The sequence below is a fragment of the Pleurodeles waltl genome, chromosome 7, assembly GCF_031143425.1.
Source record: "Pleurodeles waltl isolate 20211129_DDA chromosome 7, aPleWal1.hap1.20221129, whole genome shotgun sequence".
Classification (NCBI taxonomy): Eukaryota; Metazoa; Chordata; class Amphibia; order Caudata; family Salamandridae; genus Pleurodeles; species Pleurodeles waltl.
In genome coordinates, this window is record NC_090446.1 from 391,234,584 (window position 1) to 391,262,129 (window position 27,546).

General features: G+C 39.9%; 1 protein-coding gene across 1 annotated transcript in view; it reads right to left on the bottom strand.

Annotated features, from left to right (window-relative positions):
• Positions 1–1,070: 1,070 nt before the first annotated feature.
• LOC138304104 (arf-GAP with SH3 domain, ANK repeat and PH domain-containing protein 1-like) overlaps positions 1,071–27,546 on the bottom strand; it is a 1,221,419-nt gene continuing 1,194,943 nt past the window's right edge. Inside the window, exons 28-29 of the mRNA XM_069243851.1 lie at positions 13,027–13,149; positions 1,071–7,025 (exon numbers count right to left, since the gene is read on the bottom strand). Coding sequence (XP_069099952.1) covers positions 6,951–7,025; positions 13,027–13,149 — 198 coding nt within the window. The 3' untranslated portion in view covers positions 1,071–6,950. The remainder of the gene's footprint in view (positions 7,026–13,026; positions 13,150–27,546) is intronic.

Genomic DNA, 27,546 nt, shown 5'->3' on the forward strand with positions numbered 1-27,546 from the left:
ATTCTTTACTCTAAGGCTTGGTCAGGTCGGTGCAAGATGCAAGCAGTCAACATAGTAATCAATACACAGAAATCCATCGGTTTCATGATGGCTTCTGAGCCCACTCCTTTTACTTCTGACTACTGTATCTGAAAGAAACCTCAGCTGTTACCTCTGGTTAATAAGCCAAACAGCCTTTTTGCGGTGTAAGACTGTTTGTGCCATGCTCTTACTAGCCGTTTCCTGGTCAACCTTGTACACAGAAACTGCATTTGACTAAGTGTTATAATGTTTATATTGTTCAGTGTTAGATTCATACATGTTTTCATTTGAACCTCTATATTCAAGCACTGTTATCTGGGTTCTAGAACTTAGATTCCAGTGATGCGAGGGTGACTGGTCTATTCATTGTTGGCTGGGAAGATGTACTGTGCTGCTTGAAATAAAGCGCGCTCCTATATTTAAGGCTGTAGATTCTTATATTGAACTTACCTCTAAGGCAAACAGAAATGCAATTACTTACTAACAACATTAGTTTGTGTGCAGGCCACTACCTGTCAGATTCACAATATGATGGATATGCCTCATCTTTAGAGGGAACATTGAACCTACCAGAAAGAGGATGGCCGCCAGACTGAGCTCCTCAGTCAAAGACAGCTCATTTCTTGACAATCTCGAATTTCTGAGCTAGCTAGGATTTCTTTGCGCTTCATCCCATACCTTACGTTTTCAATTTCTTTTGAAAACAGCTTGGGCACAAAGAACTGATCAGTGGAGGAGGTGGTGCGAGAGTCAGGGAGGGACATAAGTTGTGCGGTTATACTAATATTTAATAAACAGGAATGCCTCTATTATTGCGTAGTTCCTTGCACTCCACCTTCCACCCATTCCCGAAGTGATTGAAAACAAGTATTTCAAAATGTAAATGAAAGGAAAGACAATAGGAGATATGATTAATTCAATGGATTTCTGCAGAACAGGTAAACCCAACAAGTCTAATCAATCATCGTTTGCTACATTAATTGTGTGCTACACCTTCAGAGTTGCACAAAGAACATATTATAAACAACATTTTTCTTTTTTTCTTGTTTGTAAATCCCATATAGGCATACGAAATAAATGGCAACTAACATCAGGGAAGCACGTACTGCCCTCTGAAATGCAAGCCTTGGCCAGAAGGCTTACTTCACACAACCTTTTTTTATTTTTTTATAAAGGACTGGCTTATTCCCGGCTTAGGTGTGCTTTATTCATGAAAAGCAAAAATGACAAGTGTCCTACTTCTAGATGAAAAAGCTTGTTAAAAGAATGCATGTACAACCTTGCTATCAATCAATACAGATGGAAATCAACTCCTAAATGCTGACAAGAGCCAAACGAGGACTCTCACTTTGTTTAGCAATGATCATTGCATATAGCGAAATACTGTCCATTCTCAGCTTTTAGAACATTTCTTTAAATTTTCAGCAACATTGTTTGGGGCTAGGTTATTCTGACTTTTTTCATTCAGCAAGTATATAAAATATTTAATCATAGTATATTTGAATCAGTTTACAACATGTTCTAAAATCCACCATACATTACTGAATGAATCACATTTACAGATTATGGCACAAACAGCTTCCCAAGAGTCTAACCTCGGTAAGTTTAACGCAGCAGTAAAGAAAAGCTACTGATGCAGAACGTAATGGATTTGCCCACACTCGCTGAAAAAGTTATCTTCATGAAATTGGAGATCTAACAAACAGTACCTTAAAGTTTAGACTATATGAACTTTGTTGAAGGTTTGGCCTTATTCCTTCTGGTCTGGCACTAAAAAGCTCATCCCTACCACAGGCATCATATAATAATCTGATTTATTTTCTGACTTCTGGTCAAGGTCGTGTTGAATACGGCACCTCTGAAAGCTCTGTGCCAAGCACACTGAGCACAAGGATCAAATGCTCATAGCTGTAAACTCACTTCCTTGGCAGCTACCAGCCCAATAGCAAAAAGCCTTCAAGTCACTTTGTATTGCGCACCAAACTTCTTATGGCCAAGACTTCCACCTTTTAATCAATCCCAATACTACTACATCCATGCGTGAATCCTTCACTTCTCAACCACTTGTCAATTTTTGCCTCTTAATAAATAGATGGAAGAGACAGTGGCAAGACAACCCAAGCTGCAGCTTTCAGGAAAAAGTACCATTTAGCACCACGTCTCTGAAGGACAATCTTTCTTTCATGCATAATTGAGCCCTTTTCTTTTTCCAGCACAAACAATCTTATGCTCATTTTGTGCAAGAAGCATATGGTGATAGAATGCTTGACAAAACCTTCAAAAATGACAGTGAATGGTAGAGTTACTCCAGTGAAAATGATAGTAAGACATTCAATGCAGGGAGTATTTGACTTTCACATCAATTCATGAAGATAGAAGAGGCCCCCCATGGGCACAGACTATGGTAGATTATGGAGCCCTGCAGATATGAATTCTACAACTCAAATCCACCTGCTAGCTGCAAACCTTACTAATACGTTGACATGTAATGGATTGTGTATGCAAATGCCTTTCCTAAGCAGGATTTGTTGCTGTGCAAGTGAATATAACACACTGGTTTTTGGGTTGCCACAAAGATGAGATCAATCTGGGTTATATTATTTAAAGTTTTTACAATTTGTAAGTGCACCATGTCATCTAAGTTTATTTACAGCACAGTACCACACATAGAAATGCACCACCAATCATGATATGCAGTTTCTAAGCCAAAACACCTCCTGTGAAAAGGAGGCGGACTGGTACATTATTTCTAATCAACCAGCTCTGGATGTTCACATATACTATCTACAAATCCCTGAAGGTTAAAGTAGCAAATCGGTTTGGTTTTACTCTATGTAGGCATCTCCGTACCTCGTGCCACAACTATTGAGTGCCTACCATCCTGACTGGAACCTAGTTTCTATAAATAAGGACTGACAGCCAATGTAATGCTCTCAATGTTGGCTTAATAGAGTCTGTCAACCTGATCGCCCATATTAGACATGGCACTTTGATCAGTACTATTTGTAGCTTATTATCAAACTTAAATGTGAGCCTTAACCAGCAGTGAATTTACATAATATGTATGGGACAAGACAATTATTTGGATTTATAGCTCTGATAAATTGATCAAAAACATGGCATCATCACATGGCCTTTCCATATTAAAATAACGTTTTCTTTAACAGCACAAATTACATCCTACAATCCACAATTTCACCTAAATTACTCTAATGCCCACATGAGCTGACTTATGGAACAAGGTTGTATATGAATCTCACACAATGTCACCAGTCTTGATGGCTTCAAATTGTACTGATTAGACAATGTTGGTTGTGGCACCTCACTAACATTTGCACATCTGTGGAATACTATATAAAATGAAATAAAAAACTCAAGGAATTACTTCCAAACCAGAACAAGGTATGATCACATCCTGGCATTTACCAAAAGATGTAGGGATTATTATGCAGTTATAGTAATAGTCTCAGGATTCATCGTCTACTTTGCACACCAAGACATTTTGTTTTGATTTCTGATTTTGTGAATTGGAGGATCAAGCAGTTGTGTAACCTTTTTCCACCTGTTTACACAGTGGCCTGTAGTGCTGTACTAAAACCTTTAAAAATAACAAAATAGAAACGCCTATGATTTCTCCAGCACCATGTTGTATCAAATGTCAACCCAACCCCCCTTTCCAAGCTCCTGCAACTAAATCATACACTTTAAGACGGTGTGACCAGTTTGAAATCTAGCTAGGCAATCATTTTCTTTTTATTCTGAGAGTGCTACAATGAACAATGAGGACTTGGACATGCCTGAATCTAGCCTGAGCATGTAAATATCCACTGATATAGTAACTATTATGTACTCCAGAGACAATCCTGTCCTCTCAACAATATACTTATATGATCTAAAGACAATAAACTACTCAAATTGAGCAGTACAAATAAGCTCATCCTCCAGGACTCACAACATAGACCTACCAAAATGGGGTGCTGCTATGGCTACCATGGAGGGTCTATGGCAAACTCAGGTAGTGGTCCATGTTGCAACCAGTCATCACTTCAAACAATGATCTGAGTCCCACATGCAACCACAGAGGATTTAAATCCAAAGCAAATTTCCTTAGAGCTAATGTTTCCAACAGCCTCAGTAAACAACTTCTTCCTTTCATCCTACATGTGCATGTGATATCTGCTCTTAACTGCCTTTCTTACTGATACATCTGTAAGTGGATACAGCCTAGAGTTTCAAGGAAGCATTGTAGCCTGGCCTGCAAACTAAAGCATAGGGATATTAGTGGATATAGTGTTATTTAGCTTTACAATTTCTATTAGAAATGAGATGCTTGCAAGGTATGGAATTGTCTTTATCATTCCTCTGTACTTATACTAGGTACTAAGCACTATGATGCCATTCAAACCATGTGATGTTAATGTGACTGTTACTATAATTTTTGGTGGAAGGTGTTATTGGCCCCTTCCTGACTCTCTGCTTTCCTATATAAGCTGGGGGTGTACTTCGATTGAAGTAATTCATTGTCTAAGATGTTTCAGGTTCTGAAGGGTGTAGTTAACACATGAGTCCACAACCCAGAAAATTCCTTTGAAGTTGGTTCTCACTTCCTGTATCCAGTATGACACAGATAAAGCAAGATGAACTAATCTATTTTGTATTTGACCCTGACTATCTCCAGTTGAATCATCCCTTTGCCTTGTTAACCATACAATTTAGTCATAAGGACGCAATACAAATAATGTACCTTGTAGCCCTGACCATGAAATGAAATTTGGGGGTGCTTCCAGAACATCTTCAAATCCCTTGGAAACCTGTTGATAGTCACCATATAAATGGATATGCTGCTAGTTGTTTACATAGAGCTTTTAGCATTTAGCTTGGTTGCCATAATTCCCAATGTTGACATATATGAAAACTTAGGCACAGGGAGACAAAGTGATTTCTCTGAATAAAATAATGTTTTCAAATGGGAACTTGTGGTAAGACGACCAATATCTTGGGTCCACCAAAAAAGTGAAATCCTAGGCCTCTAAAAATATATATATATACAGTGTTCCTGAGAACTGATTCCGCTTTTGAAGATATGTAGACACATTCCATGAAGCTCTGGTTTCAATTCTAAGAGTAAATATATCTCCCAAATGACTGAGAGTAACAGACAGCACACCTGACTACTAATCAACCTTTTGGAGCATTTGGAGCTAAGCGCTTTGTCTCAAGAATCACTCCTTTGCAAGAGCTACGAGTTAAGCAACACATCATTTTTTTTTAACAAAAATCCAAGATACTAGATTGAGGATAACAACACGTTCTGATTTTAAATATTACCCTTAATAGTACCCAAAATCGAGAGAAATATATGAAGTCATAAAGTTATCTTGTTCACCAATTGCAGTAGTAAAATAGATGTCATTATGACTGGTCCTAGCAGTAGCAGCCATTATAAACATGATTTTCTACAGAACATGCTATCTTTGGGACCAAACTAAAGTGTTATCCACCTACTCAAGCATGATCCTAAAATAAACCTAAACAGTCCAGATTTAGAATAATGCATGCCACTAAAACATTCAGTGACAGAGCGTGTTAATTAAATATTAGAGAACTTGATGGTTTTGATCCTTCCTTGTTGGACAAACTTAACAAGTGAAAGTTTTATGTTCCTAGCAAATAGAATAAACTGTGATGCTCCACAAAGGACAACTCTTTCTCTTTTGCTAATACAAACACATGTCCACTAGATGAGGTCATCAAATACTTTCTTCTGTGAATTTAGATATACATTGATTATTTTAGCTGACAGTTTGTTGAAAACGAAACGAGGGAAGCTAGACTATATGGTCTCTCTGAGTTTGACTTTGCTAATGAAAATGTGAGAGGGCTACATGCAGCAAAACTGATTAGCCTTAGACCACACCCCTGAAGACATACTTCGTTCTTCTCAGTGGTTAATACTCTCTTTATAATCTTAAGTATCCTTAAAGAAAAGTCAAATCATAGGTTACAAAGAGGGCAGGCCAATACCTAGTCTTAAACCCAGCGATCCTATCTAATCACACTCAAACCTTGACATTGGATTTTAAATGGAACAATAAACCACTTCAAAGTACTCTGAACGTTGCATTCAGCTACATGGCGAAAGGGTACTCTTAATCTACAAAGAACTGTTTGAAAACATAACCCAGCCCTAGTAACGAGGTCAGCTAAAGCAAATGTGCTCATTGTTTTCAGATTAAAAATTAAACACGGTCTTGTTGGCCAGAGGTTTGCCTGTCTCATTTCTGTGGACACACCCCACAGCAGGCAAGCAAGCAAAGGAAGAGAACTACTTTATGCTAGCCAAAAGCCTCTTTCATTTTCCATCTGGTATCAAGACTGCTCCCCCTTCTTTTCCAAACTAGTTTCACAGCATGCGCTTCGAAGCAGCGTTATGGCATCATCAGTGCGATACAAACTGACGATACAGACATACATACCCGTCACAACACTGTAAATCAAGAAGTGCTATGATAGGCTTACATGGCTAAACCTGATGCTACATAGAAGACAGCAAAGGAAGTAGTGAACTGTTATCTGCAGTCGAGTAAAATAAAGAGGTACTCCCAAAGTTTCCAAATGGTTATGCTAAATGATTTGGAATGATGATATATGGATGCACCCCACATCAAGCGCAAAAGACAATGGTCCAGGAGCTGGCTTTGCAAAACCTGGATCGGCGTTCTTCTTTCAGAATAGTAATATTGAAAGTGTTGTGAATCTGTGAAGAACTGTGACATCGTCCAGGAGAAGTTAATTGAGATGTAAACTTTACGCCTGTGCATAAATGAGCTAGCAACACAGATAATGCAGCTCAGCCATTTTTTAAATGTGTTTGCAGATGCTTGCAATGCAAAGGCTTGAAAACGATTTTCCTACAAAGTTCCAGTCTTTTATTCAGTCAGAATGTGTACAAATGACGCAGGGAAGACTCCTCTTCTGTGTAACTGCCCTTCAACATAGCCATTCTGAAAAAAACAAAGAAAACTTATATATGATCTTCATTGGTTATACATAAGCAGCAACAGTACACTATTCTGACATTGCAGGGATGGAAATCTACCATATAACAATTGCAAACATATAAAATACGTTTTATATGGGACAATGCTGGGATATTTTAGAAAAGTCACTATTTCATCCTTCAGAGACCTGAATACAGGGAGAGTCAATGTGAATTAGGGGAGCCTGTAAGTAAGATGACAGATCTTACTGCATCAGTGCCTTTGTTATTTTCTACTTTTGATCCCTTTTATATGAAACGATTTTCAGGTAGTAAATGAACAGCCAGACAGCAGAAGTAACCCACATACGGTGGATCTCTACAACGTATTTCGGAAGATTGTCAGTCCATACCAAACACTTCCTAGAAAAATCATGTAGAGGAGCCCATTGGGCTGCTTTGCAAGTTTCATCAGGGGCTACGTAAATTTGAAACGCACCTGCAGCTTTTTTTGTTTAGCTCTGACAGAGTGGAAGAAGGACAAATATAGGCAGTCACATTTTTAAAGTCACCAGGCACTCGATGTACAATAGATGCTTGCCTAGGTAGCAAACTAGTAAGGTGCGTTTCTAGCGTACCTTATCTGATCAAAATAGAACTGGAGCATTTCAAGCACAATTAGCATGAAAGTTTTAATTGTTAGCTCAGTAGTAAAGATATCACTGCAGCACTAGATAATCTGACAAGAAGAAAAGTCTCTGGGCTGAACATGATGGCAATCTCAAACACTGCTGGATTTCTATCCTGCTGCAAGTATTCAACATATTTGCTCAAACTCAACCCTATCCATCCTAATGGGAAAAGAACATGGTCTTGCACGTGTACGAGAAAGGAGATGTAATTCTACACATGCCTTTTTGCTACTCAGGCACTTCGATCTAACTCTCTTCTGTAGAAGTCTTCATCGGCCATGCAATCGTAGACTGAAGAGAAAAATATAATTGCGCCCAATTCAAGGAGGCGTTAGAAAAGACTTGTCAGATGTTGGCATGTTCTTTGTGCTTGGCCATTTAGTTATGAAATGCCTCCTTATTAACCAAATACCCCTATACCCTTGCCCTCTTGGACTACAGTACAAGCTTTCATACAGTGGACAGGGTAGTAGCGGCTGGTGACATTTGAAAGTGGTGGGGCATAAAAGCTGGAAATCACTTTTATGTAGCGAGTGAAGTGAGCAAGCTTATTGGACAAACATGGAGTCCAAGGTGAGCCCTTCTTCCAAGAGAAAAATGAAAAAAAGATTGACAAATGGTGCATTAGAAAGCAAATTAATGTAGTGAGAGAGCAAGGTTTATAAAGTAGTGGGAATGTATAATCTTGAAATACTAAACACATTAAAAAATGCCCCATATCTTATTGCATTAATACGATCAACAGTTACTTTATTGTGCAAATTGTACAGCACGGCAACTTCAGGCCCTTTAAAGCATGTGCTTGCCCAGTGTCTTGCACTGCATGCAGCATCAACTTTGGAAGAAAATGCTCTAACCAGGCATCAGGAAGCACCCACAGCTGCTGGCTGCAATCAATCATACAGAAATATTTCTAGACAGAGCTTTAAGAGGGATAAAAACGTGGGGGCTCTCTATAAGGGAACATGTAAAATATATTCCCGTAATTCCCATATTGTGCCAACCGACCTCTATTTTGTTTTCTCTCTGAGATTTTATTGCATCCAGAAATATAACACAAAAACTGACATACACCTAAAACCTGTCAGTACTATTGGCTTTGTCAATTGTTGTTAGCTGTGTAAGATAAATGAGTAACAACAATGATTATTTATAAATAATTAACGTTTAAAATGTTTAAATTCTGAAATTGTGAGAATGTGAATTAAATACTATTGAGGCCTATGGAAGGGGTATGGCCTTCAGTTATGTGTGCTTTACGTTAGGTATGCATGCCCTTTATCTCTTCACATCTCAGCATCTGCACATTTTCAACCTCCTCTATGTCCTCTTAAGCACAATTTTTTCACTCTCCCCTGAATTCACTCCCTTGCATCTCCCTCATTTTACCACCCCAAACATACACTGCACTCATTCACAATTAAGCACTTCACTTAATTTTTCTTTTGGCCTCTAAATATTTTGACCTCTACGCACCCTTTCACACATATTTACACTGAATTTAATTTGCAACTGGACTACGTGATCATTGTTCTGTGTGCTCTGCAGAGAGACCAACCCGCTGTCAGGCACTGTGCTTTGCCTTCAGCCTCAGCACCAGCTCTCGCAATCAAAGCCCCTCATAAACACCTGGCATTAGTCAAAGTAGGCAATATGCAAGAATAATAAGGGCACATAAACACAGCTTGATGAAAGGGCTAACTCTCTTGGGGAATGCAATACTAAGTAAAACATGTAAGTAAGAGGAACAAAAAGGCTGACACACATTTGAACATTAATTTTTCGCTTATCAATCCATGTTTGTGGCATTAAGTGCATGAAGACAGGGACAGTTTTAACACCATATAGCAGATAACTGCCTTTGCTGTATTTTTCCCCTTGACTTGGATATTTGGATCCATTTCACAAGTGAGCAAGAACACTGCTCGTCTTTTGGAACATTTTCACAAGGAGAAAATACATAACCTTCACTTCTAAAGCCAGCGATCTGCAACCAGGGCCTGGGGTGTCACATTGGGGTTGTTAGCGTGACAAGGGGGCTCAATACAATAAAAATACTGCAAGATTAGCAATTTAACACTTACCGTTACTGAAGACAAGGCACTAAATCACACATGCTTGCATCCACTCCTGCTACGTGATGAATGTGGAAAGGGTGGCATCTATACCTGTTAATGACAGATGGCTGCCCTCACGCATGGATGAAGACTCCGATGCTCAAAATCATGACGATAAAAGCGTGACTGGCTCGTAGTGGATACTGCTATGGACCACAATGGACATGAAGGGCTTCAGAGCAGTCAGCCCTGCGTTGTGCGTCACAGTGTAAAAAGTTGATTTACTGCCTGGCTTCCGTCTTGTGCTTCAGAGCGAGGTGAGGCAGGCAGCCTGGGACAGACAATCCAGACTTAAATGCATTGATTTGTTTAGAGATACAATTGTATTTCTAAACAAATCAATCTATTTAATATTTTTGATCTGAATGTGTAGGAATTTCAGAGGGACCAGCCCCTCAACCTTAAAAGAGAAACCGCCTCTGGGACAGGGAGACCTTATGGCAAATGTGCTGCAGATCCTCTGCAAAAGACATTTCTAAGAGAACAGTGGCCAGAAATATTTTCAAATGATGGATATGAGAATGCCTTCTAGATCAACACAGCAATATCTGCAAAACAAGAAAGACTCCTGGCCCGTATAAGCACACTTTCCATCAATCAGATCTTGACATCACACTTATATGTCACTCCAACTAATATTCCAATACTGCAGCAACCCCATTGAATCACCCACACATTTTTGGTTCTGCAAATCTAGTAAGAACATCAGAAATAGAACAATCTGTTTTACCATTAAGGAGTTGGGTATCAAGCTAATTTTCCCAAAAATGAAATATCATCTGGAGTTTGAAGGAAGAGGAGTAGGCACCTTCCCAGGAAAGGCATTGATGTTATACAGCATAACAGATGAAATTAACAATCACAAATCTCTCAAATAATATTTGAAACACTTTGGCTGGGCAATGAAAATCATTAGAACAGCAGATCCCCACGATGAACCTAATTCAGAAATGTTGTAATTGGGGCAAAGATTTTTTTTATAGCGATAATATTTCCAGATGAACCTCTTCTTTCAAATACTCCCTAAAGAAGATTAGGAGAATTATTTTTTTTCGTTTGCCCATTTCCCTCTATTTCACAGTTCATCTTCACTCCAGTCATCCAACAATCTTTCCTGGCACATTTTTAAGGTCAGTGTGCATAGTATTTATTCTTTGGCAGCACTGTTTTTATGGCTGACATCAATGGTGGTGAAGGTTCTTTGAGAATAAAGCGCTTTGCTAACGCAGGAAGGATCTCATGAGTGTATAGTACCACGGCTCAAATGATTTATCTCAGTGAAAATCTTCTTGAGATTGATCTTAAGTTTATTGGCCAAGGTGGGCTAAGTGCCCACCTGTATAAGCATATGATTCTATAATACTTTGCTAATATGTGATGTTTTTCTATGTGTCCATGTGCTTTACGTAATTGCTTTCCATATCACGTGCATGGACTGTCCATTAAATGATTTGCTACTTTAATTTCACAACATATGCATGTATCTGATTTACACATGGTAAATCCAGCTACAGAGTAATGGGACATTGTATAAGAGAGGGAGATAGAAAGAAAAGGTTTTATGATAGTGCTCAAGATGGTGCTGGTTCGGTGTCTGGAGGAGTGACGGACACAGTGATGTGAACACAGGAAAGGAAGGTGGGTAAACACTCTTGGAATGGATCACATAACCTGGAGGTTACAGAACTAATGTTCCTTCTAAGATTGCAACTTTTTGATATTTAGCTGCGGGGTGATGAGACATCTGGTCATTCACCAAACACTCCTCTGGAACAGCAAGAGTTGATGTTTTTTATCAGGTGATCCACTTTTGAGAGGATATTTTCAGATTTGGTTTGGAGCTTTAGCTGGTTACATACATAGCTGTCTCACAACCACATGTAAGAAAAAAACACACGAAGGGTTACATTCATAGCCCCTTTGGGTTAACCATCGACATCCAAGGGGGTGAGGACAATTATATGGTTGTGTTAAAATGACCACATGAATACAGGATACAGGCAGGGGTATGTTAATGGTGCCACATTCCACTAGCTAGCATCAATATCTCTCTGGGGTATATCTTCCACTTTGTCATCTGTCTCTGCACTGTGCATCTTATATAATTTCACTGTTCATTTGATATCTTGGTTGCAGATCCCAATAACTCAGATTTCTATCTTCCAACAAATAGTAGATATTTATGTGGGAATATATTTTGTGTCAATGTAATGCCTAATTGGAATTGAACTCTAGCTGAGGCTCATTAGAGGAGAGTTGCACTGTTGGTTTGTAAACAGTCTCATGTACACACAACATAATGCTGGTCAGTTTGAGTTGCAAGGGAGCATATCCCACAGTGCTTCACTAGTAGCCCTCTAGGTAGCCAAACATTATTCTAAAATGCTGTGGTGTGGCAGTTCTTTACAAACCAACATCAATCTCTCCCATACATGATCCTGGGCTTTAATAGCCCTTTACCAAGCATTATGATGTTACCTTGGTAAGCTATTTCCGGGTCAATTACCTCAAGATACAATAGTCTAAACTAGAAAATGCAGTAAATTGGAAACAATTAAATCAGGTTCATATATCCGGTATATGTTAGGAGGTTGGGGTAAGGTGAGCTCTAAACAGTAATGATTAAAGGTATAGTAAAATGAGGTAATGGCGAAGGATAATGTTAAAGGTACGGGGATACAGTGGAGGTTCCCTCATACGTTCATTAAAAATGGGAATTCCAAGATTAACCTCAAAAGTCATTACAGAAATGACCAGAGTTTTATGTAAAACAAATTTAAAAAAAGAATAGAAATTCAACATTATTCACTCCAAGGTTAATCTCGAAGTGATTAATGACCAGAGAAATATCATATTAAATCATTCTACAACCAGGAACCCAGGACTCCGCCCATATTTATACTTTTTTTGCGCCGCATTTGCGCCGCTTTGTGACGCAAAAAACGGCGCAAACGTACAAAATACAATTGTATTTTGCAAGTTTGCGCCACTTTTGCGTAAAAAAATGACACAAATTCGGCGCTAAAAAAGTATAAATATGGGCCCAAGTGTCTTGCTACCGTGTTGTAGTCATTTGAAGACTCTTTGATGATTAGGCTTTTTGTCTAAACTATAACTTACTATACAAACAAAGACTACATTCCTTGGAGGGCATTGTTATGCTTAGGTTACGAATGTGAAGGGGCGATGAACTTATCCTCAAGCAGTCAGTACTTACCCACCAGTTCTGATCCTCTTCCTCAGTCACCACAAGGATTTCTCCTGCTGAGAAACTGAGCTCGTCCTCCCGATCTGCTCGACAATCGTATATAGCTTTCACTCGACGCAGCTTGGGCTTACTCTACAAAGAGAGCCATCGGGACAAACATCAGATTTCCAAAAAAACTTGTGAAACTAAAACATATTTGTTATAATGTTGAAATCACAGAGACCAACTGATTGTATGGTCAGTTTATTAGCAGACTTCTTGCATAGCACCTTCCTTCTCACTGCCTCTCACAACCAGCCTTTCTTCATCAACATTCTAAGGTGCACTCCGGGTTGTACCATTATTCAACATTCCAGAGGACGGAATGGAGTGCACCATTTACTATAAGAACCTTATAATAAGGGGTTATATGGAAATGGTAATGGGAAATGGTAAAGGGGAATAAAACAGTATTAATTGTAATTATGACAACATACTATCATACTTATGTTTGAGTTACTCTAATATTGATATTACAACACTTCCCCTTCCCCACAAATGCAAAAAAAAACAATAGCTAAGAAACATGACACAATCACCATTACAGTAAGACATTTCTTTATCACATGTCCATGAAGTCCTCCACTTGCACTATGAACCAGCGTCCCATTAGGATCATTGTATCTCCTCTCCAGACCCTTGTTCTGACCTACTGTGGTCATCCTGGGTGGCAGTTAAACGGTCCATACTCCATACACGACCGTCTTCCAAGGTTACCACATTCTTATGTACCTTAGTAATTCTCAATGGCTTAGAGAACCGGCTTCCCTCCTTCCTAGTAGATCCTGGTAGTTTTATTCTGACCCATTGGCCCACCCTCCATTGTTTACTTTTAGTCCCCATTTTGATGTTATACCAATCCTGGTACTTCCTCTGGTTCTCTCTTACCTTTGTCAATACATCCTTACGATGAACAATAACGGGCTCCCCTCCTCCCAACCAATTCGGGTTTAACTTAGTTCCTGGTTGTCTCCCTTTAAGGGATGTAAAAGGGGATACTCCCGTGACCAAATTGGGTGTGGTATGATATGACCACAACAGACTCTCAATTGCGCCTTCTCCTGGAACTCGAGATACACTGGCTAACTGCAAACACTCCTTGATCATCCTGTTGACTCTTTCTACCAGACCGTTTGCCTTTGGGTTGTATAACGCTGTCCGGTAATGTCTGACCCCACTGACTGTCAAAAACTCAACCATGGCACTTGAAGTGAACTGCACCCCATTATCTGTCACTATAGTGCTAGGAATACCTTCACGGGTAAAGGTTTCTTTAAGGAATTGTATTACATCATGGGTGGTTACATTATGTACAGCCTTGGTCATCACCCAGTGTGTGTGATAATCCACTAATACGAAAATGAACCTGGCTCTCGATCCTGGGCACGTGAGAGGTCCTAATATGTCTAACCCAAGTTTGTCCCATGGTTTGGTGGGGACCTCAACTGGAGATAAAGGAGCCTTGCGCATACTTCTGGTTTTATCACTCAATGAGCATTGGGTACAATCACGAACAGTATCCTCAACTAACCTATCCATTGTGGGGAACCAATAGGAAGCTCGCAGTCTGTTTTTAGTCAAAGTTCTTCCTAGATGTCCTTCATGTGCCAAACCTATCAGTTTTTCCCATAGTGCTTTGGGGGGAACAATTCTCTCACCTCTCATTACTAGGTCTCTGGTTAAGTGGAGTTCAGAACGTACCTCCCAATACCCCTTTACCTCCTCATCAAGCTGCTGACAACTATTAGGCCAACCCCTCAAAATCATATTTTTCAAAATTTGCATAATCCTATCCAAAGTCGTAGCTGTGACCCATTCTTCTTTGGTAATCCCTGATAGTTCTACATGAAGCACTGGATCAAGGCTTCCGTTAGATTCCTCCTTCCCACCCTTCCTGGGTAGTCTCGAGAGACAGTCAGCCACCACATTTCTCTTGCCAGGGACATATTGCATGTCGAAATTGAAGCCTTCCAACCCCATAATCCACTTCGCAATACGAGGGGTAGCTTGGTCTTTACCTTTAACAGTAAATAATGAAATAAGGGGTTTGTGGTCTGTTCTAACCACAAACGGCAATCCCCATAAGAAGAATTTGAAATGATTGATGGCCCAAAAACAGGCTAAAGCCTCCCTCTATCGTGGAATAATTTTGTTCTGTCTCCTTTAATGATTTGGAAGCAAACGCCACGATCCTCTCCTGCCCATTTACACATTGGGATAAGGTGGCACCTAACCCTTTTCCACTCGCATCCGTGGTGAGCCACGTCTTCCTGGTGGTGTCAAAGTTTCCTAACATAGGGCAATGGACAATGGCTTCTTTGACTTCTTCAAACAAACCCTGAACCTCTTCACTCCACACAAAGGGTATGTCTTTCTTTAATAATGCTCTCATAGGAGCAGTGACTGCTGCAAAGTTGTGAACAAACTTTGACATATACTCCACTAAACCCAAAAATGATCTCAATTCATCTTTATTGGTAGGAGCTGGAGCTTCCTTCACAGCCACTACTAGATCACATTTGGGTTCCACACCATCTTTACTTATTTTGTGTCCTAAGTATTCTACAGATTCAACCCCTAGTTGACACTTTTCCTTCCTAATGGTCATGCCGGCTTTATCTAAAGCTTGGAAAACTTCTCTTAAAGTTGCATTGTGTTCACCTTCTGTACTTCCATAGACTAGTATGTCATCCTGGAAGCACATAACTTGCTTGATTTCCTGCAAGATCTTCTGCATGATTCTTTGGAATACCGCAGCAGCTGATGCGAGGCCGAATGGCATCCGGCGATATCTAAATGCTCCAAATGGAGTAATAAAAGACGTGAGTGAGCGTGATGTAGGGTGTAACTCCACTTGGTGGTATGCGGCAGATAGGTCAATTACACTAAAAAATTTAGCGGACCCCAACATGCTTACCATTTCATTTATTTTGGGTAAGGGAAATCTGTCTACCCATATGTTCGCATTCAAATCCCTCAAGTCCACACACAAACGAATACCTCTTCCATTGGGTTTCTTCGTGACCACAATTGGCGCCAACCATAAAGAACTCTCGATAGGTTCTATAACTCCTAATTTGACCAATTTGTCCAATTCTTCCTTTAGAGGTTCCCTCATTAGATAGGGGACAGATCTCACTTTATGTACCACAGGTGTAGCACCCTCCTTAAGTTTAATTTTGTGCTGGAAGTTTTTCAACAACCCTAATCTATCATCAAATAGCCTTGGACATTCCTCACAAACTCTTTCACAAAAGTTCTGCAAGTTTACTAGTAACACTTGTTCCTTGCCATTGGGATCCAGTTTGATTCCGAGCTCCTTTTGATGCCTCCATCCCAGCAAATTGGATCCCTTCTCAGTAATGTACACCTCTCCTTTTGTGTGTCTGCCCTTGAACATAATGTCTAGTTCTAGCATTCCTTTAAGAGGTATTGGGTCGTTATTGTACCCACCGGGTTTAATGTTGGCAGAGTGCAATTTGTAACCCCGCACTTGGAACTTATCAACAAAAGTTTGATAGTTCAGGAATGTATAAGGTGAGCAAGAATCGGCATAGACCTTCACCACAATATCGTCAACCGTGATGTCGCACGCAGGATAAGCGTTGTTGAGGGATTCCCTCCCCTGTTTACCCTTGACTTGCAGAATGAACTTAGTACCTAATTCAGTAAATTCTTCTGTCCTATTTATTTTTTTCTTGGTGTTCTTATCACTTTTGCACACCCTCGCATAGTGCCCTTTTGCTCCACACTTCCTGCACATGCAGCCACGTGCCGGGCACAAAGGACTATTTGCTAGATGTTTGGGGTTTCCACATCTGAAACATCTTCCTTTAGATATGTCCTCGTTAAAATTCCTCCTTACAGTAGTGGCCAACACTACTGACTCTTCATCTTTATTGTCCACCCCCTCATCCTTTGTGTTGCTATCTTTTACTTCTTTCACACTGTCTACCTCAGGTGTGCTTTTAATCTCTCTCATACATTCTACTGTATGCTCAATACTCCTTGCCATATCCACAGCTTCTTTCAGAGTAGGGTTGTGAGTAAGGAGCTTCTCTTGCACCCTTGGGCTATTTGTACACCTAACTAACTGATCACGGATTAACGAGTCTTCTAGGTCTCCAAAAGCACATGTTTGAGCAAGCCCTCGCAAAGAAGCTGTGTAAGCTCCTACCTTTTCGTCTTTGGCTTGCACTCTGCTGAAAAATCTATGTCGTTCAAGCACAACATTAACCTTGTGCCCAAAATGACTCTCCAGCCTGTACAACGTTTGTTGGAAAACATCAAAATTTTCACCATCCTCCTCTCCCTCTTCCTCATTGACTGTAAGACTCTCATATACTTTTCTACCATGTATTCCTATGTTGTGTAATAGTATATGTTGCTTCCTTAATGCTGTAAACTTTTCTCCCCCTATGGCAATTAAGTAAGACTCAAACAATTTAGACCATTCCTTCCAAGGTAATAATGGTTCACCTATTTCATTTAAGAATGGGGGAGGTTGGGACATTCCTGCTGCAGCCATTTCGTTCTCACTATTTTATAGTAATTTAGATAATAAACAAAGGATCTCTGCCTCTTGCCCAGTTCTTTTAAGTACACTCTCTTAGTAACCTGTTGTACATTACAAAATAAGCTAGCATAAGGATATACAACACATTCTGGTATATATCAACTGTAATGTATTCGTAGTCTTATAAAGTCTGTACTCAAAAGGTTTCACTCGTGAATATTATGGGCTACACACTATAACTCTTGTTCTGAAATAGTCTAAAGTCAAAGAAGACTTTTATTTTGAAGCGTGTTCCTAAACAGGAAAGCTCGCATCAGCTTCGGAAATCCTCCTTCGCCGGTCCGATTCCCTCGAGGTTATGAATTTTCAGAACCTTGCCGGTAAGCTCTCTATGTTGAATATGTGGAATTCTTGGGATATTCGTGCTCCGTTCCAGGTTTCCAGGTTTTGTAGTTATATTCTCTTAGCACTTCTCCAATTGTTCCCTTAGCGACGTACAAAAAACGGCTACACGCCACACCTCAGGCCGCTTTGGAATGCTCACACGCACGCCTCAGAGACGGCCGCCCTCCGCGCCTCAGTGCCGCTCTGAGACGCCTGTGCCTTAGCGATGTACAGTAACGGCTACACGCCGCACCTCAGGCCACTCTGGAACGCTTACTCGCACGCCTCAGATACGGCCGCCCTCCGCGCCTCAGTGCCGTTCATATACTCTCACATGCCGTATTTTGATGCCGATATGAGGCGCACCCTCAATGCGCCGCTGAACTAATTAAGAGCGCGTGGATGTTATCACTGCCGGTGAAAGGCTGTGTAGTATTACACGACCAACGCGATTAACCGGTAACTTGACTGTGTTAATAGCAATTATATTCAGCGCTGGTAATATCAAATTAAACGTCAAGTCCACCTTGAATTAACCTATAACACTCACGATCTGGTCACTTTACTGTTCACACGGCGTCTTCTCTGATGATGTGCTGAAATGACAGACATCCATCTCACTGCAATTGACAACTCGAGAAGATCAACGTCCTCAGATGCTCTCAACCCGCCTTAGGCACACAGGCGCCCCTTGGCTGTACTTCTTGGTTCCAAAACAGGAATCAGAAACTTCACTGTGGTGCTGAACAATTCAGGGGCAAGAAGTCTTCACTGCCCCTGCGCAGTATCCCACCTTCGTCGCCAAAGTTCCTCTGTTATAATGTTGAAATCACAGAGACCAACTGATTGTATGGTCAGTTTATTAGCAGACTTCTTGCATAGCACCTTCCTTCTCACTGCCTCTCACAACCAGCCTTTCTTCATCAACATTCTAAGGTGCACTCCGGGTTGTACCATTATTCAACATTCCAGAGGACGGAATGGAGTGCACCATTTACTATAAGAACCTTATAATAAGGGGTTATATGGAAATGGTAATGGGAAATGGTAAAGGGGAATAAAACAGTATTAATTGTAATTATGACAACATACTATCATACTTATGTTTGAGTTACTCTAATATTGATATTACAACAATATTTTTTGGCTAATTCTTCTCACAATTAACTATTCTAATCTCATACTGTTCTCCACAGATAGAGCCAATAAATACATCTTTGTTGCTCCATTTCATTGAACTATTTTCGTGATCACTTTCCGTTTTTTCTCACTCTGCAGTCATCACCTTCCATTATGTGGTAAAACCAGTGCTTAATTTGTGCTTGTAGTTTCCGGTGCTGAGCACCGGCACTTATTTTTGAGGGCCGGTGCTTATTCTTCTGCCTCAAACGTTTGCTGCGAGCAAAAGACACATATGGGAAAGACGGAGGAAGGGAAAAACGAAAAAGTGTCACAAAGGGAGAAAGTAGAAAGCTGCAGGAGTGGGCTGAAGGGGGCAGGGAGTGACTTTTAATGGATTAAAGAGCCCCGAGATGGCTTCAGGATTACGCCATCTCAGTGTTCTGTGTTCACAAATTTAATTGCAGCAGCCGTGTGTTTAAGAGGAGGGCTTTGGGGACCTGCACCTTTTTATTTACAAATAAAGCACTGGGTAAGACTGTGTACACAGCATAGAAGAATGAGAAATGATTAGTGGGGAGAAAAAAACGCAACAGAAAGGAAAAGAAGGATGGAGCAGCTCCTCACAATGATATAATTCCCACTGCCTTCTGAAGTACTGAACAACTTTGAGTTTTGGACCCCATGATTTATCTCAAACTATACTCATCTCCACTCCTCTCTCCCTTTTTTACACGTACTTTGCTTGCTCTAGAAAGAGGTGTATACGGTGCAGGAGCACACAGCTAAAATCCACCAGCCGTTATTGGAACCTCGCTTGCACATGTGGGCTATTTGGGGTGCCTGGTACCGAGATGGGCACTGGTTCAAACCGCATGCTCCCTATACACTCTGAGCATCTCTCTTCTCGTCGCAGCAGGTACCGTTTTTGGAAATCTCTTCCCTGCACACTGGCCTGGCTGTGTGTACTAGGGGGAGAAAGATGTTATGAAAGCAGCTCTCTAGTCTCTGTTGTGCACTGGGGTTGTTCAAAATACATGAATATCTTTGAAGGGTTTTATTATTCTTTCTGCAGTTTAACACACTAGTCTGTGATTTTCTAAGTAGGTAATTTCCCGTTAGACCCCAAGAAAGGTATCACGAGAAGCCATTATGAAACACACCAGAATAATCTGAACTGAAATTAAAATGCAGGTTGCAAATGGCACCGCTTCAAATCATTAATACTTTCTGTCAATACATCTGTCTTTATATTCTTAAAATGTGATCCACATATTCAAATTGATAGGATTAAAAAACTGAATATTGAATAAAAAGCAAAGTACCTAAATACATACTAGTTAGAAAGAACGCATACATAAATTATACAGCACAAATGTTCAAAATGGATTTAAAAGAAATTCTATTCTATTGATGGGCGGAATTACTGTTTTCTCATGATTTGTGAACTATTGTGCAGTTACCATATTCAAATAGATTTTATGGAATGTGTTTTGATTCCAGCAGTGTAAATTACCCATTTAGAATTAAATGCATGCATTTCTCAAAACTAACACCACAGGCTATTTTCATATACAGGCTTAAAATAAACTTGAATTCAAGTTTACTTGCAGGTTTTGCCATTTTCTCCTCATGAGGAAACTGCACAAGCCCCAAATACAACACTGCAGCAAAGCCAGGTTCAAGAAGAACATTCAGACCGCCACATGATATTAATTTTCTATCTCCTTCCATACAGCAAAACTATTAACAGAAAAGAGATTGTAAGAAACTGGAGTATTAGTTGAAGGGAATGAGAACCTACTTTAAATAATAATAACAATCCTTGTCAGGGTGAACCACTGAAGTCACTAAATAAACATGTGCTTACTCACTGGTAGCGTGGCACAAAAGACTCAGACTCAACTCAGAGGCAATATGTATGCATGCAGCACTCAAACAGTAATACATTGGATCACAATAACACCAGCCAAAACCAGTTTAGATAAATAGAGAATGCATGAAATAACACCAAAACAATAGAAATCCACATCCATCCACATACAATAATATCTGTCCTACAAAATTTGGTTGACTGTTTAAAGAAATAACAAAACTTCTAAACATATTAGCACATCACACATTAACATATATGAGGTGGATGAACACTCCACAACATACCCCTGTTGGAAAATGGGTTATTGGTAAGGGCAGATAAGTACCTATACTTAGCAATAGGCCACTAACCTCCACTTAGGTCCAGTTAGGTCTCAGTAAATTAAACCTAGCCCAACCCCATGGTAGCTTGGCAGCGAGCGACAAGGATTAACTTAGGAGACAAAACGTAAAGCATTCAAATATCACAAAAAAGTAATTAAATAAAACACAGGAAACAGTTTAAAAATCAAAAATTAATTTATAAAAATAGGTAACATTTTTAGCTTCAAAATGACACAAAAACTAATAAAATCGGATGAGGGGAACTGGAGATATGAATTTTTAAAGTATTATTGCTTTCTAGCGCATAGAAACAAAAAGCGCCAATTGGGTCATCTGGACGCACCTCGACCAGGGCAAAGTCAAAGCTTAAGGCCAACCCTGATGGAGCCTGGCTCAGCTACAGCCCGCGGGAGGCCTCAGTCAAAAGTTTACCTTAGGACTTAGTACTTTGTCTGAAGATTTTCTTCAGCGGGACGGACTTACCAGACCAAACCGACCTCCTGGAACTCTTCCTCAGATACGCGTTACGGGAGCCCTCGGTGGAGATTTTTACCTTCGGACTTAGTTGTTTTTTCGAGGTGAAAATCCTTCAACCGGGGCAAACCTGGATCTTGATCTGACGTCCTTGGAGCCCTCCTCGGATACGCTGGCTGGGAGCTCCCGGTCAACTTCCTACATTCGGACTTAGTCTCTTTTTTGAACATTTTCTTTACCGGGACCAACCTGCAAGTCAAGCCGGGTCGTGGTTGAGGCAAGCTGGCTAGAGTTGTCGCGCCGGGTCAGTCCCTCTATGGAGCTTTTTTCAAAAAGTTCTCCAAAGTTCTCCAAACTTCTGGATCTTCTTCCAGATGTTCTTTTAAGGTCCACTGCTCACCCCAAGGTTCCAGAAGCTCTGAGATGCTCCTTGGGGGTGTGGACTACAACTCCCAGATGCACCTGGCACAAACTCCTGGACAGTGGTCAGCTGGTTGGTTTCTTCAGGAGTTGGTGCAGGGGACTCTGGTTAGCAAGTTTTCACCTGTAGCAAACAGGGAGTCCCTCCTTGAAGCAGTTGAAGCCAGGCAAAGTTCTCCTTGTGGTGAAGCCCAAGTGTGCAGCTGGTGCAGTCCTTCAGAGTGCAGGGTCCAGGTGCAGGCCAGGGGTCCAGCAGGGCAGTCCTTCTTCGCCGGGGGGTCCTTCCCCCTGTGATGACCACTTCCTAGGAAGTGTGGCAAAAATCAATCCCAGGGAGCAACATTCCTCAAAAATCCATCATGGCTGAAACTGATTTTTGGAAGTTACATCTGGCTGAGCCCACCCACTGGTGTGGCTAAAAATCCTAAACACACCCCTCTCCCGCCCTCTCCTAATCTAATCAAATGGGCACCTAATTGTTTGGATTTGCAGGATGTGAGGGTGTTGCTGGGTTGCTCCAAATGTCCTTCTCTGCCTTTGAAAACTAGTTTGTCAGCCCTCCCCCTTCCTGCTTCACCATCTGCTGAGGGGGGATCTCCTCCCCCAGGCACATCTCTTTGTGCTGAGCCAGGCCACTTCACACCTCATCAAGGCAGCCTGGCCAGGCTGCCAAAGGATGGCCAATCAGAGCACAGCAGCAAAAACACTGCAGTGCTGAAATTGGCACCTTTTCAGGTAAAGTTTAAAACTCTTTACCTGAACAAGTTATATTAAATCCCACAACTGGAAGTTGTGGGATTTATTATAACAATTAATTTGATACCAAACTTCTTGTATCTGTTACTTAAGGGGATTTTTAAAATTAAAATAAAGTATCCCAAATCTATCCTATGGAGGCCATTCACTACAATGAGGGAAAACAAATTTGGGTGTTTTACCTCACCAGGGCTCATAAAACTATTTTTATAAGGTCCCTGCTTATAGTTACATGGTACCCAGCCCTAGGGGCACATAGGCACACCTTAGGGGTGACATATGTAAAAGTAAGGTAGTTTAAGACTTTGGAACTACTTTTAATTCCAAAGTCGAATTTGCATGTAACTTTAATTTAAAAGGAGCCATCAAGGAAGGCCTGCCTTTAAAATGACACTGGGCACCTCAGCAGTGCACCTATTGGGGGTGACTACCTATGCTGGGGTCCCTAAACCTCCATGCCCTACCATATAGTAGGGATTTATAGGTAAGTTAATCTTGCCAATTATAATTAGCCTAACTTGCATATCCACTTTACACAGAGCACTAGCCCTGGGACTGGTAAGCAGTACCCAGGGCAAAGCCAAGAGTCAGTAACCACCAGTACCTGTCCAAAAAGTTTGGGGGTGACCAGGGCAAAAAGGAGGACTCCCCTACAACCCCTTTATTATTGGACAGCACTTGCACAAGATTTGTTGAAATAATTACACAATATCTCTATTTTCACACATCACTGTTTATTTTTGTAGTCCTCCTTCATTCAACTTATTTAGTTTTTCTAACCTGTAGAGACATCACAAACACATGAAGTTGAAGGTTATAAGGACAAATGTAATAGTATGGCAAAATATATGTAGAGGCTGTAAAGAACAAATACTACTTAGATATTAAGTCATATTGAACAATAATCTACTCGCAGATGCATCTAGAACACAGCATAACACACCATCAGCTGCTTCTGATCTTCAATTCATGCATCAACTATAGTCAGAGGATACACTGAAAAGCTTTGGAGGCATTATCGAAGAATTTGATATTCCATGTTCTGTGTTCAATATCTCCAGATCAGATCATCTCCTATGAATGACAAATTAAAATCAGCACCGATGTACTATCTAATATATGTGTTATGCTGATGAAACCTTGTTTACCCTCTATTAATGCATGCTACCAAGAGTTCATGATCGAAGTGGATGATAGATGGGAACTATGGACTAAGAAATGGCCTAAAAGGCTAGAAATAGATATTACAGTAGAAATATCCAACACATCATTATCAATGGCATTCATTGTCACATCTATTGTAAAAATATTACCTAAATGTATTTGATTTTTCTATTGTACAGTTTAAAATGAACAAATGGCAACCAGATATATCTACCAGATACCCTTGATATCAAATAACCCACTCTTGGTTACACACACACATGTTCACAAGCTGTCCAAGAATTCACGCATTCCGGGTATTGTGTTTGAGAGGCTCTCATGTGTAAATAGGTTCAATGCCTGCTTTGATATCCATGTACACTGCATAATAAATAAAAGTTAACCTTTTTCTCCATATTGATTGCATATTTAATAATAGCTACACACTGGAAAGGTTTGGCTAGTACAGATAGAAAGGCATGAACACAAGAGGTGAAGGCACACATGAAACAACTAAAAGAAAAACTGAAAAAAAGATTTTGCCACACTTGGGATATGTTCAATCCTACAATAGTCATCATAGGACCCTTTATAAATAATTGTTGGAATGCATATATGTATTTGTTGTATTACTGATTACTAGGAAGCCTTTCTATTATTATGATTAGTAGAAATGCATAATATCTAACCAAATATAACTTTTTGCCTAAATTTAAAAAACACTTGTTTAGTCAATCACAAAAATATCATGTTCCATCTCTATCTGCACATCACAGCCAGTAAATGAATCTAGGATACATTTATTAACATATTTTTATAGAATGACCTTTTTTCAAATTCAATCTAAATACTCATGTACATTTTTAAAATACTGCAATTTTTTGCAATTTCTTACTTACGCTGATACAAATTGTACATTGGTATTCTTTAAGATGAACTCTTGATATTTTCTTGTGCCATTCTCTAAAGAGTTATACAATGATGGATTGCTATAATTGAGAAAGAATTGATCTTGTGATTGACATTGACATACAAATAAATTTTGCTTGATTTCCCATTAAGGTACATGATTTCCTGACTATCCTAACTAAAATGGGAACTGTACATCCTATTTGTTGGCTTATGGAGTTAAAACATCTACCCAATGTAATTTTGGATAAGAGCAAGTTGAGGTCATATGCAAGTAATACACCATCAAGCTGTATTTGATATGACTTGTGTGAGTAGGTCCCAAGATATGGTCAGCTACTTTTGAGTCTTTGAGCCCTTTAAACTGAAAAGACCTTTCCTCTGGTAGGAAGGATAGTGCTAGCACTGTTACTGTTCACTTGGCTTTCTTGAAGCTAGCTAATAGGCTACTTTCTATTTTACAATGTATTAGTGTTTTCTTCACTACTATGAACAGTTGCAGCATCTTACAAGTTCAGAACACTCATGTGACTATAAGACTATCCCTTAAAGATGATAACAGCCTGTGAGTCTTGATGAAGTTGTTCTGACCAAAGGTGTGCAGCTGCCTTAATATTTATGAACAAATGTGTTATCTGGCTGCCTTCATATGTCTCTACAAGCCTATTAGTTACAAATTGACTGTTGTAATATATTCTTACCAAACGTAACTTCATTTTTAATGTTAGAAATAGAATAAAAAATACACTAAAATAATATATGGGTAACATTTCCCGATTGCTGATCCATGGCACATGTTTTGTCAATCTAGCTTCTATAGTGTGCTATCCAAATTCTTTGGTAACTTTGTCTGGGGAAGTTTGGATAGAAACAAAGGAGCGCATAAGATCCCCCGTCTCATACCACCCTACTCACTACGAATAACTTTCTTCCCTCGCTCACTGGGGACTTTGTCCAGCTTAGCCCCACTCTGCCCACCAATCTCTTTTCCCTAGGTACTATGGTTTATTCTATTTACCTTTGAATGCTGTGCCTTTGTTAGCAAAAAATAACTTTACTACATCAATTATCCGAGCCAGCATCTGCTATCATGAAAACCTACGCTGGTGTGAGCCAGTGCTCTTTTCCCCATTTTCAAGTCCATGCTCACTCAACATTTACTGTGCTTTTTCTGGTTCCAAAATGATGCAGGTCTTTCATTGCCTATCATTTTTAGCTTACTCTTTTGAAAGCTGAACACCTGTATTCCAGCAAATTTAAAATTGGGGAGCATCTAGACTTTATGAAATCAAAATATATCTGAAAGTTAAATTCATTATCAACCTTGTAGGACTTGGTCTGTACAGCATGCTGCCACAGTATTTTCTTTATTTGATCATTAGAGAAATTGACTGAGACAGGAGGTGGAGGAGAGGGTTACCTAGGTATAGTGAAAGTAACTGTATGTGCCAGTGTAATTATAACGTTTTCTTGCTATCCTAGTAAAATGAACTTCTTTATTTGATCAGATACCATCTTATAGGATAGGAACTGGCTTCATATACTTCTGGAATCCCAACAAACCAGAGATGTGTTCTCCTTGATCTATTTTATAGATCCTCTTGTCTATTTTTAATCTGGTCAAGTTCCTTGGTCAAGGGTTTTACTATAGTTTGGGTTTCCTTCTGCTAATCCTCAGCCTCAGATGAACACTGCTCCAATTCTGTTATTCCCACCACCACCTTTTCAAACAGTACCTATATTTTCTGTCTTATCTTATGAAGCGTTGACATCTATGACCGCCTTTCCTAATTTAGCAAGCATTTGAAAGGTTTATGATTCACTTGCTGCTTGGATGACTGAGGTGAAATTGCACCCCTAGTGTTGTTTGATTTGTTGGAAAGATTAGTGACGGTTTTTTGTCTGACAGTTTATTGAGCAGCTGTTGCTGTGAGACCCCATTCAAGAATTTCATTAGGAAGGATAGTCTGTCAGGCAGTCCGCTGAACTAATTCTTGTTAGTGACCAACACCAATGTCTTGTTTGCATCCTCCTGACTAGCTGTAAGAGAGATTAATATGTTTTGGCACTCAATAGTTGCATGCTTTTTTTTGTGTTTCACATTTTATCATTTTGAGAGATCACAGTTTGATATACAAGCTTGTCCTGCCACATTTCCCAAATTTACATTTTTGTTTACTTTTATCTTTCCCCCTGCAAAACTCTTTTATGTACTCTTTAAGTTGTGTGCCTAACAGTAGATTAGGACATCTATTGGCCAAAAGTGGATATGCATTACTCAAGTTATTTTTGCCAAATTGGACATTTCTGATGGTGGCCGGATTCTAAAGATTTAAGCAACTGTGCTGGGTTATTTAATTTGAGAACCTTTTACTTAAATGGATAATAAAATAGCTGATGTGATTAATATTCTCCATTCTAGCACTCCTGTATAAATGGTTCATCAACTAATTTTGTCTTGCCTAACTTTAAGAGTCTTCAGTCATAGCTTCTTGCTCTACAGCTAATTGTTCTTAGTGGAGTGCCCACTAGCCAACTCCCAGCACAAATGTGAAAAGCAAAGCAATACT